This window comes from Triplophysa dalaica, chromosome 25 (genome assembly GCF_015846415.1).
Source record: "Triplophysa dalaica isolate WHDGS20190420 chromosome 25, ASM1584641v1, whole genome shotgun sequence".
In the NCBI taxonomy this organism is placed as follows: domain Eukaryota; kingdom Metazoa; phylum Chordata; class Actinopteri; order Cypriniformes; family Nemacheilidae; genus Triplophysa; species Triplophysa dalaica.
In genome coordinates, this window is record NC_079566.1 from 14,292,386 (window position 1) to 14,310,468 (window position 18,083).

Genomic DNA, 18,083 nt, shown 5'->3' on the forward strand with positions numbered 1-18,083 from the left:
AAAATATATGAGTGTTTAAAATAAAGTGTTTCTTTTAATTAAATAATACATAAATGTTTTCTTGTACACCCCATTACAACGTTTCTTCATATCATCTCAACTCTAGGTTTAACGAATGATTTAAGTAATCAGAAATGTGAAGAGATGTGTGTTATCTCACTCTGATCAAAACTATCACTATTTGGTACTTATTGTGACTACCTATTTGATCCTCTTAAGTGTGAATTTTGCAGTTAGTTCTTCCTCTAGTAAACTTGTTTTGTCCAATAACTTTTCTAAAAAAGCTTGGAGTTCTTTTCTGTTTTAAAACTCCTCAGCAACTGATGTGTTGATGGCGACACAATGTTTTGTGTTATTTATTTAACACATTATGTATTACTTTCAACACACATTGTGTTGATTTCTGACACAAGTTGTGTTGAAAGTAATATAAAATGTGTTGTCCCAAGAATTAACACAGAGATGTGTTCAGTTAAGGACATCAGATTAATTACTCATCCTCATGTCATTCCAAACATGTACAGTGTGACTTTCTTCTGTAAGAAATATCTTGAACAAAAGAAGATATTTTGAAGAACATTGGTAACTAAAGAACATTGAACCCCATTGACCCCATCAAATTTACACAAAACCACTGAGACATTTCTCAAAATATATTCTTTTCTTTGCACAGAAGAAATAGTGAAATAAGATTTGTCCGACTGTGCGCACTGTGGGTACCATAACAGGGCGCTCAAATACAAAAAGTTGTAAGGTCGTTCAAATGTGTCTGGTGCAGTTGAAAATATTAGATGAGATTTATTTTGCAATATTAAACACGTATTTATACCCATTTCATCAGGCTCCGAAAATTATTCATAAAGAACACACATAATGGCCATCTGAACTATAGTTCAACTCTTGCGTCATCACAACAGTGTTCAATCGCACCACCGTTTCCGTTTAAAAAACGTTTTGTTGGGGCTGAACAGCAGATTAAGAAGTTAGTTGGACTGAAAGGGTATTCACATTGCTGTCAGTGGTTGAATTTTTTTTTTTTGTCGGTAATGTTCGCTGCGTCTTCTAATATGGCAGACCTACTAACAATGTGGACAAATATACACGTTCTCAAAAGAGAATTTGAATTCTTGTCGACACAAATTATTGCACCCGATCTGATCTAAAATAAAATTATACCAGACTCGCTGTTCTTTGCGCACTTTGACGAATAAAAATGCCTTCACACAAAAAAATGCATTATAATATTTTTTTAATACTTGTTTTCTCTTGATCACGCAATAACAGAAGTTGTTTTCTTGTTATCACGGTTACATTTTGACGTGATCTCGACATAGCGAAAGTTCAGCAGCATCATGGATGATCGCATTCGCATTTATTTTGATGAAACTGACACATTCTATTGCTGGCACCTCGGTTAGCACACACAAGGCATCATGGGAAATGGAGTCTTACAGAACACAAGCAGAAACACAGAGCACTGTGGCGCCCTCAGGTGGTGTAAAGAGGCGCCACTAGTAATAGGACGTGAGAGAAACGGAAGTTCTGGTTTCCTGTAATGAAAGTAAAACTAACTGTATGAACATTGATAGCGACGCATTTCGTAAAGTACTAAACTTTTCTAAACAACATAATATTTCATCAGTGATTGTAACAGTGAACACATCTGATCTTCACTCACAGGTAAGAGACAGAAATATAACACAGATTCTCCTCAAAAGATTTATAAAGTTATTGAAATGTTTAAGAGTCAAACAGGAAGAAGTCGAGTAGATGCAGATTTCAACATGTCAAATACTCACTTCTGAAGTTTATTAGGCTGTTTGTTATCATTTACATTTTTTTATAAAAGTTAAAGCGAAAGTGATTTATTAACATTTACCATTTTGTCTGTCAGAGTGCATGAAACTTAGAAGCTATCTTTAAGATGTTACGTTACCTGACCTAATGTTTGTTAATTTTATAATATTATTTTTAGTTTAAGACGAGTAACTTTAAGTCGTTTAAAACGTCGTATCTTCCATAAAACAGCAGTTCAAAGTTCAAAGTTCAAGCTGTAATGAGGTTGTTCGGCAAGGAACATATCGATTTACAGAAGAGTTTACTGACTCAAGGGTCAGTAAATAATGACGCTCATTCTACAGTGAGACATCCCTTTAAATGTTATAATGTTATAGATTTTTAGAGTCATCTATGTTTAAAATCAGAGGCATTGGAAGGCAATATCTTGATATGTTTGACCGGTTGTTTTATGTGTTCACTAGTAAAGTAAATGTGCAGTAGGGTGAAGGTGGTTGGACGCTGGATAACATGTGCCTGTGCATCTTCTGTTTAGCCAGTGAATGAAAAATGGTCAAAGCAAAATATTAAAAAAGGGAAATCTAGTTGTTTGACTTCATTTACTCTGTAAAACTGATGTAAAACAATACATATATCTTTGAGCACAGGGTGAAGTCTGTAATACATGAACAGTGATTTGGGACAAATATAATATAATTTTATTTAAGCTATAGTGGTGGTCAAACGCTTACATACACCTTGAATAATTTGGAGAATGTTACAAAATAAGAAAAGATTTAGTTTTTATTTAATTTAGTACTTCCGTGAATATTTAAATATAGTCCATACAGAATAACTGAATTTACATTTTTTTTTACAAAATTAGTCCAGCTCAAAAGTTTACATGCACAGTTTACATATACATACTGTACAATGTTACCTAAACAATTAATGACAGTTTGTTTTAGATGTTAGTCATTGAAGAGTTTTTTGTTTGATCTGAGCTATTAAACTGTCCAGTGGCCTCCAGGTCCACACAGTCATTGCTTCTGAATCTTCTGCATGTTGAGATCCATCATTTTACACATCAAGAAACACAACTATATTTTTCTTAAAGTGAAATGTGTTTTTAAAATTCAGTAGAAGTCATGCTGAGTAAATCTGTTGCACTGCTGGACACAAACACAATGACTGTTTGCTTTCTTCACAAGATTTATTTAGTGGTGTTTTCTGTGTATTGTTTTGGCATTGCCCGATTCTGAAGAGATTGGTTCTGATTTGATCGAAGAGACTATGCCTCTTTTAGATATTATATTATATAAATCATTATATTATTCATACATGTTACTGACCTTATGCCATGTAGTATCTTTTTAAATTTAGACAAAACACTTTTCCAACCTTCTGTTGCAATCAAATTCAAAATTATCTCATATTTTCTTGAAATTATTTTATTTTGATATGATCTATATGTTCTTTTTAAAATTCTGTAGTATATGGGTTTATGAAATTGCAAATCAGTACATTCTGTTTATATTTACATGTAACATGTCACAACTTTTCTTGTTTTGGGTTGTATGTTAAAGAACTCCCACATAATGTTTTATTACCACTCAGAATGTAAAACTTAGAGTTCAGTAAATGATCTCTAGTACTTTAGATTTAGGTTTATTTATTTATAAGTCGTGTTAGGATTACACAGTAAGTAATTTTTGTCATGGGAAGTTGTGTTGGCCAGTATAAAATTCTTTTAACACTAAGCAGCAGAGATGAGAAGCAGCGCTTTCTGTTGAACATAAGACACCTGACACACATGAGCTGTGCACCAGCAGAACACGTGACTTTCCTTAAATGTACTTTGATGCAAATAGATGTAATTACGTCACTGATGTTCTTCTTGTGCGTTTTCTTATCCAGTGTCATTTAGTGACTTTCCATTGAATATTGTTGGCAACATTTGAGTAACTGAACAACAATATAATGGCTTTAACTCTATAACCTGTCCATCTTTAACCTAAAAACAGTATATTTCTTCAATCCAGTGACAGTTTTTTACAATTGCTTTTGCACTAATAACAGAACCTTCATGTAATTTTCAAAACTCTAGACACAAAACTCAAAACAGTTATTATTTGTAATACAGGCTGTCCAGTGTTCAAAACTTTGCATATTGCGTTCATATCTTTAAAGAGACATTGCAGAAGCATTGTTTCAAAAAACAATTTTATTATGAAAAAGCATTGGGACATTACTTTAGATCACCCATACACAAGATACCCATAGTTTCACTGTGTATTTGTTAGTACAATCATTAAATATAGTTGTACAAAATATGTGATTCAGGTTTCAATATTTTAATGTAGACTAAAAAAGAATATTACAGACACAGTGGTGTCATTGAAATACTGTAATGTGGAATTTACTGATGAAATAAATCACAACATAGGTTTTCCAAAGGAACAATTTAAATTAAAAGAAAGAAATAAAAAAATACAGAATACTGTAAACGGTGTTCCTCTCTGCACTATGCATCTACGTTTCCATCAACCCGGTCTTGTGGATTTGGCCACAGGTTCTCATCTACATCACAATGGATGTTTTCATTCGCTAAACATCTTGGAAAGAATCTTCTGGCATGGCGAATCCAAGCCTGACACTGTTCTACTGTGATGTCATTGCATGCATCATCCATGGCTTGGAGAAGAGTGACTTGTTCGTGAGGGTGCCTATCATAGACCTTCCTTCTCAATTGGTTTAAGGAAAGGGGAGTATGGAGGTAAATACAGGGTGATAAATTGTGGATGGGCCTGAAACCATGCTTGGACCATTCGAGCATGATGAAACATTGTAGCTGCTGCACTCATTGTCATGCTATGATTTATGACGTAGTCTACAACCAAAGCTCTGATTTCATTCGACACCCTTTGCTGTTGCTGCCGGTGTCTAGGTCTGTGGTCTTGTCCTCTACCACGTTCACCCACTCCTCTCAAACGAGGCCCATGGTCACCTCTCTGGTGAGGCCTAAGCCCTCCTCTCTGACGAGGCCCACGGCCACCTCTCAAAAAGGGTGACCACCATGTAATCCTAGCCTCTTACCATCCACTTCTGGCTCCATGTCCTCACTATGTTGAGTAGGCTACTAGGATACACCGCATCTTACTTATATATGCGTACAAATATTTGAAATAAATCAGCAGTAATGAGTAGTCATTGCTGTAACTCATTAAAACCACAAAAGCAATTACGTAAAAGTGACATCTTGCATACAGTAATGTTGAATATGAAAATGTGTTTTCTGTAAAAGAGGTACATGGGACCATAGAAACCCTATCTGATAAAGAATGAAATAAGACTTCCATAGATAATGTAGTCCATCTATGTCATATTCTGTGGTAATTGGTGTCAAATGATCTATCCTGAAACTGTCAGAATCTAAACATGGACTCAATTGGTCATCAACTTCCATAAAAGCTTTGTTTCAAGAGTAATGCAACAGTTACTTATCATTTTAAGCAGTTGAATCAATTGATAGTTTTATCTTTGTAATAAAATGAATACACACTCAATTTTGAAATAGTAATACTTTGATGTTAAGTTGTGTCGTATTGAACAGGTGATATTTGTTAAATGAACAAATGATCTTAGTTTACATTTACGCATTTGGCAGACGGTTTTATCCAAAGCGACTTACATTGCTTTAATCCTATACATTTCACATAGGTATTTGCAATCCCCTGAGATCGAACCCATAACCTTCCGTTGTTAGCGTAATGCTCTTACCACTGAGCTACAGGAAAGCTAAAATAGTTTCATGTGTATTGTATCCAAGCAATTGAAAAAAGTGTAAAGAGTTTTGAAAAATCAACATTTTGATCATTGGTTGTGAGTTTTGTGTATAGAGATTTGAAAAATGGCGTCAAGGTTCTGATATTAGTCCAAAACAGGGCAGTGTTGGCTTGCTCACCGGGAGACTGCATTTATTTATTTATTTATTAGATATTATTTATTAGAATGATCTTGCTTGTTCTATAAACACCATGAACTGTGCTGTGTTTTACCTTTTCTGTTTTCATGTTTGCCCCTGTAAAGCTGCTTTGGAACAATGCACATTGTGAAAAGCGCTATATAAATAAACTTGAATTGAATTTGTTTTGAATAAAGCAGTTAAGGATATAATTAAATTTCATCTGGGTACCTGCACATGTGGGTGTGGATGGAAATGAAGAAGTAGACTTGCTAGCAAAGAAAGCATTAAATCATCCACATGTAGAAATTAAGTAATTAAAGATGAATTCAAGAGAGTGATATCATCTGAAGTAAGTAAGAAATGGGAAACGGTATGGAATAGTGGCTTTAAAGGAAGACATCTTTTCCAGATTCAGGAGTATGTTGGAAATGAGAGAAAAAGATATGGAAATAGGAAGAAGGATGTCATTATTTCAAGACTAAGAATTGGACATACAGCATTTAACTATACTCTTTTTAAAATAGGTAAGTATGAATCGGGAAAGTGTGACAAATCTGGAGAATTAGAAACACTGAGGCATATCCTTAATGAGTGTTCTGCATATGAAAGGGAGAGATTCCAATTAAAACAAGAATGAGGATGGTTGCGAGTGGATAATATCTCTTTAAAAGAAATTGTTAGGAAACGGGTCAAGGCAATCAAAAGTACATGAAATATTATTTAAATATCTAAATAACACAGGAACAATAGATAGAATATAGAATTTTTTTTTTAATAGTTTTTCTTTCTTCCAAAACGAAGTACTCTCCACAATCCAGATCAGTATGTGGCGGTAATCCACCTTTTCATGGGTTTTCCAAACCGCCATAAAAAAAACACTAGAAGAATTATGTCTTGTGTCTCTTTATTGTAACTGGTTTCACCGTTGTCTTGTTTTATGTTTGTTACTTATATTAATCTCTAATAAAAAAATATATAATTTCTCTTTCTGGTCCAATGTTGCACATGCGCGGTAAACACAAAATGAACGAATGAATCATTCTCTGAGACAACCCGTGTGACTCCCGAGTCATGTTAAAGATTTGTTCAGAGAGAACGAATCGTTCATGAACGACCCATAACTAGTCTCGAGTCAGTAGCGTTAATGAATGTGAAAGTGGATCACGATTACGAGGCTTTAAATAAAGTAACTGCTTTTAATCTTACAACAGAACATTTATTTATTCGTTATTGTAAGACTGAACACATCTGATCTTCACTCACATGTCAGTGACAGAAATATAACTCAGATATCATTTGATAAAGATAATCATTTGGTGATTTTATTCTGAAGTTAATGACAGACTGATGAGGACACGATACAGCGCAGCTTAAAATCACATTTACAGAAAACATTCTTATGGTTTTTTAATATGTTGAAATAAAAAATTAGCTGTATAATCTTTTGTGGTGATATGGCATGGTGACCTACAGTATTAACTGTGTTTCTCAATTTTTGTATATGTTTATGTTTGTGGAATTAAATGGGAAATTATGCAAAATTTGATTGCAAACATTCAAGTGTCATTAAGTATTGTATGTTTTCAAAAGACCTCCACAGGAAAATATCAATAATGGAATCTTTATCAACAAGAAGAGAAACTCGTAGCATAGAACAACCCCCAAGTGAGTCAGTGGCACAGACAAAAACTTATTACTACTCTCATATTTTAATGTTCCTGATGTATTTTCATAATTTCTCTTTGCAGGGATGTCATCCTCCAGTGATCCAATGACTGAGAGACTTCTCTGTTCAATCTGTCTGGAAGTGTTCAGTGATCCAGTCAGCACTCCATGTGGACACAACTTCTGTAAGATCTGTCTGAACACACTGGAACAACAGTCAAGACTACAAATGTCCAAACTGTAAAGAAACATCCAAGCAGAGACCTGATCTCAAGATTAATACAACACTCAGAGATCTTGTGGATGAACATAAGAAGAAATCTCATGAAGAACAACCTGAAGCTGAAGTTGTGTGTGACATCTGTACTGAAGGAAAGCTGAAGGCTGTGAAGTCGTGTCTGGTGTGTCAGATCTCTTACTGTAAAACTCACCTGGATTCTCATTTGAGAGTGTCAGGATTACAGAAACACAAACTGATTGATCCTGTGAAGAATCTGCAGGATTATATATGTCAGAAACATGACAGACCTCTGGAGCTCTTCTGTAGAGATGATCACACATGTGTGTGTCTGATCTGCACTGTGATGGATCACAAGAATCACAACACTGTTCCTATAAGAGAGGTGAGTATACTGTATACTGTCAAGTGCTAAAATGTTCTTTTTCATGCTGTAACTCATCTTTAAAGAATATTAACTACCCACAATGTTTAATATATCATGTTTTAATTTACTTTGTTATGTCAGTCTGAACTTCAGGAGATGATGGAGAACCAAACGGCAGCAGAGAAACACAATGAAGATGTCATTAAAGATCTGAAGAAGGAAATCTCAGAGCAGGAGTTGATGATAGAGAACCAGAAAGCAGCAGAAAAACAGGATGAAGATGTCATTAAACATCTGAAGGAGCCCAGTGGGCAATTGATGTTAAATAGACATCAAATTGACGTCAAACATCGGCATCAAAGAATTGGTCAAAAATGCAAATCAAATCGATGTCAAAATTTGACATCAAATTGACATCAAGTTTTGACGTTAATTTGATTAGCAATTTCTTTTACATTTTTTAACAAATTGATGTCCTATTCTAGACCAATAAATAATGAAACAACAGTACTTAATGTAAGACATGTTTTATTAAATACAATCAGCTACAATTCCAGAAATTTAAAATGTTCTTAAACCACTAATAAATATAAAATCCTCCTTGAATTACTTTTTAATTAAATATTAACATTTAAATTGATATATAAATATTAAGTGATCTGGAAAAAGCCATCACATGACAAAATTGTACATATTACAGGTTTTGATATCATATGAAAGCTCTCAAGCCCTTTCCATTTGTTAAAAACATTTACATTTACGTGTAGTTGTTTAGCAGACGCTTTTATCCAAAGCGACTTACAGTGCACTTATTACAGGGACAATCCCCCTGGAGCAACGGGGAGTAAAGTGTCTTGCTCAAGGACACAGTGGTGGTGGCTACTAGGATAGAACCAGCAACCTTTTGATTTACCAGTTCAGTGGTTTAACCCACTAGACCACCCACTCCATAAAAACAATTTGTAAATTAAATAAAAACAGTTTTGGAAAGGGCTTAATAGCTTTCATATGATACTAAAACCAGTATTTTTTATTTCACCATGTGATGGGTTTTCCCAGATCATATCCCAAATGAACAAAAATAATTTTGATAAACAATTGGCTTAAGGCCTACTTATTCAGAATCTGAACACACATCAATCGCCGATTTCCCCTTTTGTCGTCCCATACCCCCACATCTATCGGGAGCAGACCGGAGATTTTTTAGCTGTATTTTTTTATTTCAGCCTCTGATAATGAAGGTTTGGACTGCTGTAGTGCACCTAAATGAAGATGAAACCACAATTAGCACACCTTTTAAGACATTAAAATATACCTAACATTTTTCAGCAACCATCACTTGTACATAGAAGTTAATGCAAGTTGCTGCTCTTAAATGTTTATTAACACTAAGATGTTCCCAGGTTTAAATAAGTATCTGTTAAATTTAGAAATGTGCACTACTTGCAAATATTTAAGAGTTGTTAAATGTTTTAAATGTGTCAGTTTACTAAGATAAGATTGTAATTTAAGCATTACATGTTTAATTTACTTAAAATGTAGCATATGTTGATAGACACTACATCCTCTAATCATACAAGAAAAGTAATGTAGTACCTATTATAACACGACATAGCCGTGTTTTCCAAAGGCCTTCTTCATTCCTGAGCCATCCATATTCATCGTTGACATCAATTTGTTTGTAAGAATTCTGAAAAAAAAGACAACCATATCAGTATTCAATGATTGTTAAGATTGTTGAACAATACAACTAAGTGACCAGAACAGCTGAGAAGTTTTCCTTTGAGCACAGTAACACAAATTGTCATTGAACCAGCTTTTGGTACCTTTAGTAGTGTGGGCTGGTCCTGCTTGACACAGTGGACCATCTACCAGGACATTTTAGAACACTTCATCAGTGTGTATCAAATTATGAATTATAATTATGGGTATGTTTCGCTTTGTCGCATAGCATCGGTAAAGAGATTCAAATGAGGGCATTTTTATTTTATCCGAATATTAATTGCAAAACTAACATTACTCACTGACATTTCTAAATCGTTAACTCAACGTTACACGCTTAATGGATCGCACATTAACATTACCTCAGAAATCTTCACGGTACTTCTGGCGGGATATTTCAACTCACCAGATTCTAATATATCGCCAAGTCATATATTTCATCAAAACACAATCTTCTAGGTTTTCAAAGTTACCCAATATATATCGTATTTTTTATTTCATGAGATGTTTATTACTCACCTGATAAAAAGCGACAACCTTCTCCAATGCTTCGACCGCATAGCAAACACTGGCCTCTACGCAAGACGTGATGACGTACGTTTCAACGGTCAACGTAGTAAATCCTCCAAATATTTTTATAAATTTTATATTTTTACGTGTATGTATAAAATAATATGTTATACTACATTTGCATCAAATTTCACACAAAAAATAAATTAATTGTTGTAGTCCATTCACTAACTTCAGCTGCTGAGAAACCCGGAAATGTGAAATAGGCCATGGCGCCGTCTAAGGTGGTATTAAGAAATACATAAGACAGATAATAAATGGGCATTAAAACTACAGAGAATGAATGGGCATTGTAGGCCCAACATTTTTCATAATAAAATTAATGATTAATTAATGATTATTAATAAAAATTAAGGAAAAATAAAAATTTATAAAAAATAATAAAAAAGTTATAAGAGTTTTTTGACTAAAATGAACATGAAGTTGTAATACTGTAAAAATGGTACATACATTATAAGGTATTACAATTTTATGAGTATTTTCAATTACAGCAATGTTTTTCTAATTTTACAGTAATATAATATCACTATAAATAACCAAAATAAGGAAACATAATACTTTATGTGGGGTTACAGCAAAAATGCTGCTTTTGTTTTTAATATTTTAAATTGTAATTACATCTGAATGTATTATTGGCAAATCAGTATATTTTCTTGTAAAATTTAACAATCACTGTTTCCTTTTATTTCAGCATGAGTATTTACATACTTTTAAAAAAAGTGTTTTTTACCACAGAAGTTACAGCAGTCCACTTTCATGTACAAATCCAACAACTGCTTCAAAAGATGTGACAAATAGATGCATTTTGAGGGGCCAGTTAGAAGAAAAATGCTATTTCAACTGGATTTACATTGATGTCAATATGATGTCAATACAACATCAAATGAATGCCTATAATGCAACGTTGATTTGACGTCATTTCAATGTCAAACATATTGGGCTATACTTACATTAACCAATTTCAGTATGGGATAAACCTCATATTTTCACCTCATTAAAAACCTTGAAGAATTTAATGTATGATTTGAATTTGAAATGATGTGGTGCACCATCTTGATCAAATCTTGTCTGAAATTTGACGTCAAATTGACATCGAGGTGCCCGCTGGGAGGAGATCATTGAGCTGAAGAAGAGAAACACTGAGGTGGAGATGGTGAAAAAGAAGCAGATAACAACAGAGAGACGGAATGATGTTATTAAAGATCTGAAGGAGGAGATCACTGATCTGAAGAAGAGAAACACTGAGCAGAAGCAGAAGATCTCAGACACTGAAGATGATCTCCTCCTCATACAGGTCTGTAGATCTCTCTCGTCATACTGGCTCTTTCATTTTAGGAGACTTCATGGAGTTATATTAACATGTCAACACTCATGTTTTTCGTGGGAGTCTCCCGTTTTTCACAGCTGTCTGCTGCCATGCTCCCGTTTTTCAGTTATATCTCATTTGAATCTCCCGTGGAGTGGCTCTGTGGCTTTGTCCACTGCACATTTGCCATCACAGTCACGCTTTGGTAGGCGAAATAAAACTGTAGTCGATGTTGAGTAGAGAGGAGTCACATCTCTGAGAAAAACTTTCTTATTACACCATGTGTCCACTTATTTCACTCCGTGTTTACCTGACGCTTGCTCATCACAGTATGTGTAACTTTCTTTGCTTTAAAAAAAAACCTTGAATGAGAAGTGTTGTGTTCGTCAGACAATTCTGAATAAAAACTGGTAATAAAGAGTTTATTTCTAATATTGCCCGTTTTGGAACCATAAGCAGTTTTTTATAATCCAAACACTTTAAATAAATCCATCCATGTAAATAAAACCTTCTGCTAACTTATAAACAGTTAAAACAGCTGAACTACGAGACACGTGAAAGGACAAACTACTTGTGCTTTTTCAAAACGCGTTTAGATGCAAGTTATTTCAAGTCTGGTGTTGAGATCTCTTGCAATATTGTAATTTTAAATTAAGATGACACTTTGCAGATAATCATTCATGGATTCATACTCCTATGAGCTGAATTAAACATTCTCTCAACAGTCTCTTAGATTTACATTTAGAAATTGGACATAAAAATATTATGTTGGATATAAAATAATTATAAGATTTAAAGCGATTTACAACAGAAGGGTGCCCTATTCGCTCGCACAACCAAACACCCCCCCAATCCATCCCCCGCCCCCCGGCGGGTCCCCCGGATTTTAGTCCACAAAGTTGAAAGGTATGTATATTAATAATATTTACTTTCGCATAATTTTTTTTGTAAATATTACATTTCTAATTGTTCACGGCATAATTCTATAATCCTTTTGTTGCTGTCAACTTTTGACACGTTCGTGAATGTACATCAGTGTGTATCTGCGGGGACATTTCCACACCTCTGAACGTGACGCGACACAAAATGAAACGTGATTGGTTGGTTTACCTGTCAGTCATATGTCCTTTTGGCCGGGCCTTGGCCAAAGAAAGCGGTATAAATTCCAGACATTCCGTATAAAAGGCATCGCGAAACTAGTGTTTGTATTACCATGCTCTACTAGCTGAGCTACAGGAACATATATTAATTTAAATAATGCATCAATATTGCAAAAGTGTTGTGGAGACAGGATTTAAGGGTACAAAGCTTTTCAAATAATGTGAATAGCCAAGACAAGAGAGATCCACATTGAAAGATTCATGTTGAGAGATCAGATTTTTAACACTAGATTTTATTCTGGTTAATCTCAGGACAGTCTGGTGATTGTTAAGATTTCTACTGAAATGCTGCACAAGATACATATGAGATCACAAATTTTTTTTAGGAAGAACATCAGAAAGACTTGAGTCGTCAGCAGAAGTCTTCATCTGAGCGTTCTTTTAAGTTCTGGTTCCTGTTCGTGGGAGTCCTGTTTGTGTTGTCTGCTTGTTTTATTCAGACTTACAATCACATACAACGCAGTGAAGCTGGTAAGTGAAGATTGAAAACACAGAGTTTATTGTCCTACTAACTGAGCTACAGGAACATATATTTATTTAAATACATCATCAATGTTGCAAATGAAGTTTCTTTGTGAGCAAAAAATATGAACAAATAATGCAACTGTTGATAGAAGAGTCCAAAGTTTTTATAAATAACACAAACTAGAGAGATCCATGTTGAAAGATTCATGTTGAGAGATCAGATGTTCGACTGTATATTTTATTCTGTCTAATCTCAGGACAGTCTGGTGATTGTTAAAGTTTCTGCTGAAATGCTGCACAAGATACATATGAAATAACTGCTGTCTTTTTCTCAGAAATCACTGAATTGAAGAAGAGAAACAATGAGCTGAAGTTAGACATACAACGCCGTGAAGCTGGTAGGTGAAGATTGAATACACAGAGTTTATTGTTCTACTAGCTGAGCTACAGGAACATATATTTATTAAAATACTGCATCAATGTTGCAAATTAAGTTTCTTCGTGAGCAAATAATACGAACATAAAAGACTGTTGACAGAAGAGAGCAAAGTTTTTTTAAATAACACATCATAGCTCAGACTAGAGAGATCAATGTTGAAAGATTCATGTTGAGAGATCAGATGTTTGACTGTAGATTTTATTCTGATTAATCTCAGGACAGTCTGGTGATTGTTAAAGTTTCTGCTGAAATGCTGCACAAGATACATATGAAATAACTGCTGTCTTTTTCTCAGAAACATTAGAAAAACTTGAGATGTCAAAAAATGAAATCACTGAATTGAAGAAGAGAAACAGTGAGCTGGACTCAGACATACAACACCGTGGAGCTGGTTAGTGAAGATTGAATACACAGAGTTTATTGTTCTACCAACTGAGCTACAGGAACATATATTTATTTGAATCATTTAAAGCATCAATGTTGCAAATGAAGTTTCTTCGTGAGCAAATAATATGAACATAAAAGACTGATGACAGAAGAGAGCAAAGTTTTTATAAATAACACATCATAGCTCAGACTAGAGAGATCCATGTTGAAAGATTCACGTTGTGAGATCTGATGTGTGACTGTAGATTTTATTCTGGTTAATCTCAGGACAGTCTGGTGATTGTTAAAGTTTCTGCTGAAATACTGCACAAGATGAAATAACTGCTGTCTTTTCCTCAGAAATCACTGAACTGAAGAAGAAAATCATTCAGCTGGACGTAGACCTGGAAAGTGGTAAAGCTGGTTAGTGAAATTTCTAACACAAAATACAGAACTTAATTTCAATTGTTTCAAATGTTTAAAGCGTTTAGAGTGTGGAAATAAATAAGGATTTACAAACATTAAGTACAAAGTTCAAAATTACTAAAAAATGAAAATAAGAAAAGTAAAAGAGCAAATAAATAAAGACAGATTTTTATTAAACATTTGATAAAAACCCCACAAAAAGCAGTAAATTAAATCATAAGACATCATGAAGTTAGTTGGAAGAGGGGTATTGATACGTTTAAGAGGCAAATCTAAATGAAGGAGGCTAAATATTCAATCCTATCTATATAAGCGGCAGTCCCTGTGCCAATCTCACAACAGTATTTTGGGCATCCCTCATGTTCCCCGTCTCCTCCTCTGCTCTTATTCTTCCTCTGTGTAGTTCTGGGGGGTGGATGATGGGAGGATGAGCTCGGGGCTCAAGCCTAGTCTCAGGTTTGGTCACACTTTGAGGACAGTAAACCAAGTTTGTTTACAAAAACAGCTACAAACATTTAGAGAGCATTTAAATAGTTCTCTACTAAACAGACTCAGACTCGTTGTTCGGAATGTGTTTTGGTTTAATCAGAAATGTTCAAAGGATTGTGTTATGGGTTAGTTTATGTTTTTACAGAAAATATCATGCAAATCTCTGTGTGTGCGTGTGAATACTGAAGTGATCCCTAGGCAAAGCAGTAGAGCTCCTTCTGTTTTGCTACTTAATCCTCTAAATAACAACACACACGCACATAAACACACGCATGCACGCACACACACGCACACGCACACACACACGCTCACACACACACGTCTGGTTAAGAGATCTCCAAGGCGACAGAATAATGATTGTTATACTGTACAAACTGTATACTCTATTCCCTAACCACACCCTAAACTTAAACATCAGAAAACTTTATGCTTTTTTCAATTTTCATAAATAACAGTTCAGTCGATTTATAATCTTGTTTCCCCTTTGGTGAGCATTCAGGGTTAAGTCCCCACTGCAATATAAAAACAAGGCCACACACATTGATCAGAGAAAACATAATGCAAAATATTTTATAAACGCTGCTTGTTTATACTCAACTCAACTTTATTTATATAGCGCTTTTTACAATTTTCATTGTTACAAAGCAGCTGTACATGAGACACATTGAATACAAGTAAAACAACTAAAGGCATATACCTGTAAAAACAAGAAAAAGGTGAAAACAACAGAAGACAGACATACAAATGCTCCACACACACAATATGCATACATACTTAAACACATTGACATAGACGCACACACACGCACACTCGCACACACGCACAGTGAAAGCACACATTTGAGATAAAGGAGACAGAACAAGTCAAATATTAAATGGACTGTAAATTCTTATATGCAATATTAATTATGTCTAACTTCTGAATTATACTCTGATGGATCCAACTATGAGATATGGCTTGTAGATCTTATAGATCTAAACTTTGAGTCCAGTTTCACTAGATCTCTCTCCGTCATTACACCTGGAGATATCAACTCTGTTGTGAGTCAATCCTTTAACCCAACCACCAGGGAGATATAGAGCTGAAGGGAAGAACAGCAGGCAGGAGACGAAGTGATGTTAAATAAACAGAGAAATGATCTATTGATTAATCTCAGTTGTGCGTTGATGCTCAGTCAGGCTCTGTCAAACTTCGTCTGACTAGAAACAGATTCAATATGTGTTTTTAACCATTCAAGATTACAGTATCAAAACATTCTCATGACATTATTATGAACCTTGAGATGGAGACCAACGGATACTTATATCAGCATAAGAGACAATACAACTCTCAACGAGGTTAAACAACAGGAAAGGAAGGAACAAATTATATGAATAGAAGTGAATTATATGAATGAATACATATGATAGATGAATATTGTAATAAATGGTATAAATGAAATAGAATAAGAAAAAATTAAATAAAACAAGAAACAAGCGTATGTTTCTATCCAGATCTATCAACTCAATACATAATACATGTCAGAGATGTGCTGATGTTTTATTGTCATGTGTTTGTACAGAGTTGAAGTTGAAGTGGATGCAGCAGTTTGCAGGTACAGTGTGTCATCTGCTCTCTTCACTCATATACTACAATACTTTACATTTATATACTGACACATTATTCATTAAATATCATAAAAATCATCATCATCAGTTGTGATTGATATTCTCTGATCTCTCTCAGTGGATGTGACTCTGGATCCTGATACAGCTCATCCTCAACTCATTCTGTCTGATGATGAGAAACAAGTGAGAACTGGAGACATTAGACATGAACTCCCAGACAACCCAAAGAGATTTGATAGATGTGTAAATGTTCTGGGAAAGGAGGGATTTTCATCAGGGAGATTTTATTATGAGGTTCAGGTGAAGGGAAAGACTGAGTGGAGTTTAGGAGTGATCAGAGAATCTATTAATAGAAAGGGGCAAATCACACTGACACCATTTAATGGATTCTGGACTGTGGTGTTGAGGAATAAGAATGACTATAGAGGTGCTGCAGGTCCTGATGTCTTTCTGTCTCTGAGTGTAAAGCCACAGAAGGTGGGTGTGTTTGTGGATTATGAGGAGGGTTTTGTCTCCTTTTATGATGTGGAGAACAGATCTCACATCTTCTCTTACACTGATCAATATTTCACTGAGAAACTTTATCCATTTTTTAGCCCTGAACCTAACAATAAAGGGAAAAACTTAGAGCCGTTGATCATCACACCTGTCAGTCAATAAATCAGCAAATAATTCAAATAGAAATTACATTTGAAATAACATTACATTATGACAGCAGCCGTCAATATAGACTACGGATGTGATTTAAATATTTTCATTAGCAATAAATAAAATACCGGTGATATATTTGTGTTCAGCTTTTCACTTTGAGGTTCAGATCATGATGTTAACAGTGTGACAGCATTTGTAAATTTGGCAGTAAAATATAGTTTTGGTCTTGCTTGAGCTTGTGTGTTAAATAACACAATTTTAAATTTGTGTTTAATGTATGCATTTTGTTTCAAAGCAACAAGAAATGTGTTAATTGTTTTGCCTACACAGCCAGATGTTGTGATAACTGTGTTAGGACTTAAAGTATTAAAAGTATTGGAAAAATTGTCGTAGCAATTTAAAAAAAACTGCAGTAGGATGACCTAACACTTAGACATTCAATGTTATCACTTTACATACACTTTCCAATGAGCTTTTAAAAATGTCTTTAATTAGTTGTAGCTGTTGTTTATAAAAAACCTACATTAATTTATTTTAATTGGGTCAGTTTTTGCAGTTTAAGGAAGCCTGTTGAATACATTTTTACAGTGTTTGAAGATATTTAATGATTATCTTTTAATAACTGAACGAATTAAATGTGTTGAAAAGAGGGCGGGCCACTGTCAGAAACTGTCACGTCCTATTGCTGGAGCCTCTGTTCGCCACCTGAGGGCGCCATAGTGCTCTGTGCTTCTGCTTGTGTTTTATAGGACTCCATTTCCCATTATGCCTTGTGTCTCGTTATTGTAACTGGTTTCACCGGTGTCTTGTTTTATGTTTGTTATTTATATTAATCTCTTATAAATAAAAATAACTGATAATTTATCTTT

At 34.5% G+C, this 18,083-nt stretch overlaps 1 protein-coding gene and 1 long non-coding RNA gene across 2 annotated transcripts; one reads left to right on the forward strand and one right to left on the reverse strand.

Annotated features, from left to right (window-relative positions):
- Positions 1-1,563: 1,563 nt before the first annotated feature.
- LOC130415300 (E3 ubiquitin-protein ligase TRIM39-like) lies at positions 1,564-18,078 on the forward strand. Its single transcript, XM_056740890.1, is given in 12 exon segments — positions 1,564-1,680; positions 7,334-7,408; positions 7,492-7,612; positions 7,614-8,031; positions 8,155-8,312; positions 11,413-11,599; positions 13,098-13,242; positions 13,572-13,634; positions 13,971-14,066; positions 14,402-14,464; positions 16,518-16,550; positions 16,682-18,078. Coding segments are annotated over 11 exon segments (1,878 nt in total). The 5' UTR covers positions 1,564-1,680; positions 7,334-7,356; the 3' UTR covers positions 17,224-18,078.
- Positions 8,525-10,582, reverse strand: LOC130415309 (uncharacterized). Its single transcript, XR_008905906.1, has 3 exons — positions 10,255-10,582; positions 9,610-9,703; positions 8,525-9,275 (listed from the first exon to the last, which is right to left on the reverse strand). It is a non-coding gene; the product is annotated as an uncharacterized LOC130415309 (long non-coding RNA).
- Positions 18,079-18,083: the final 5 nt, after the last annotated feature.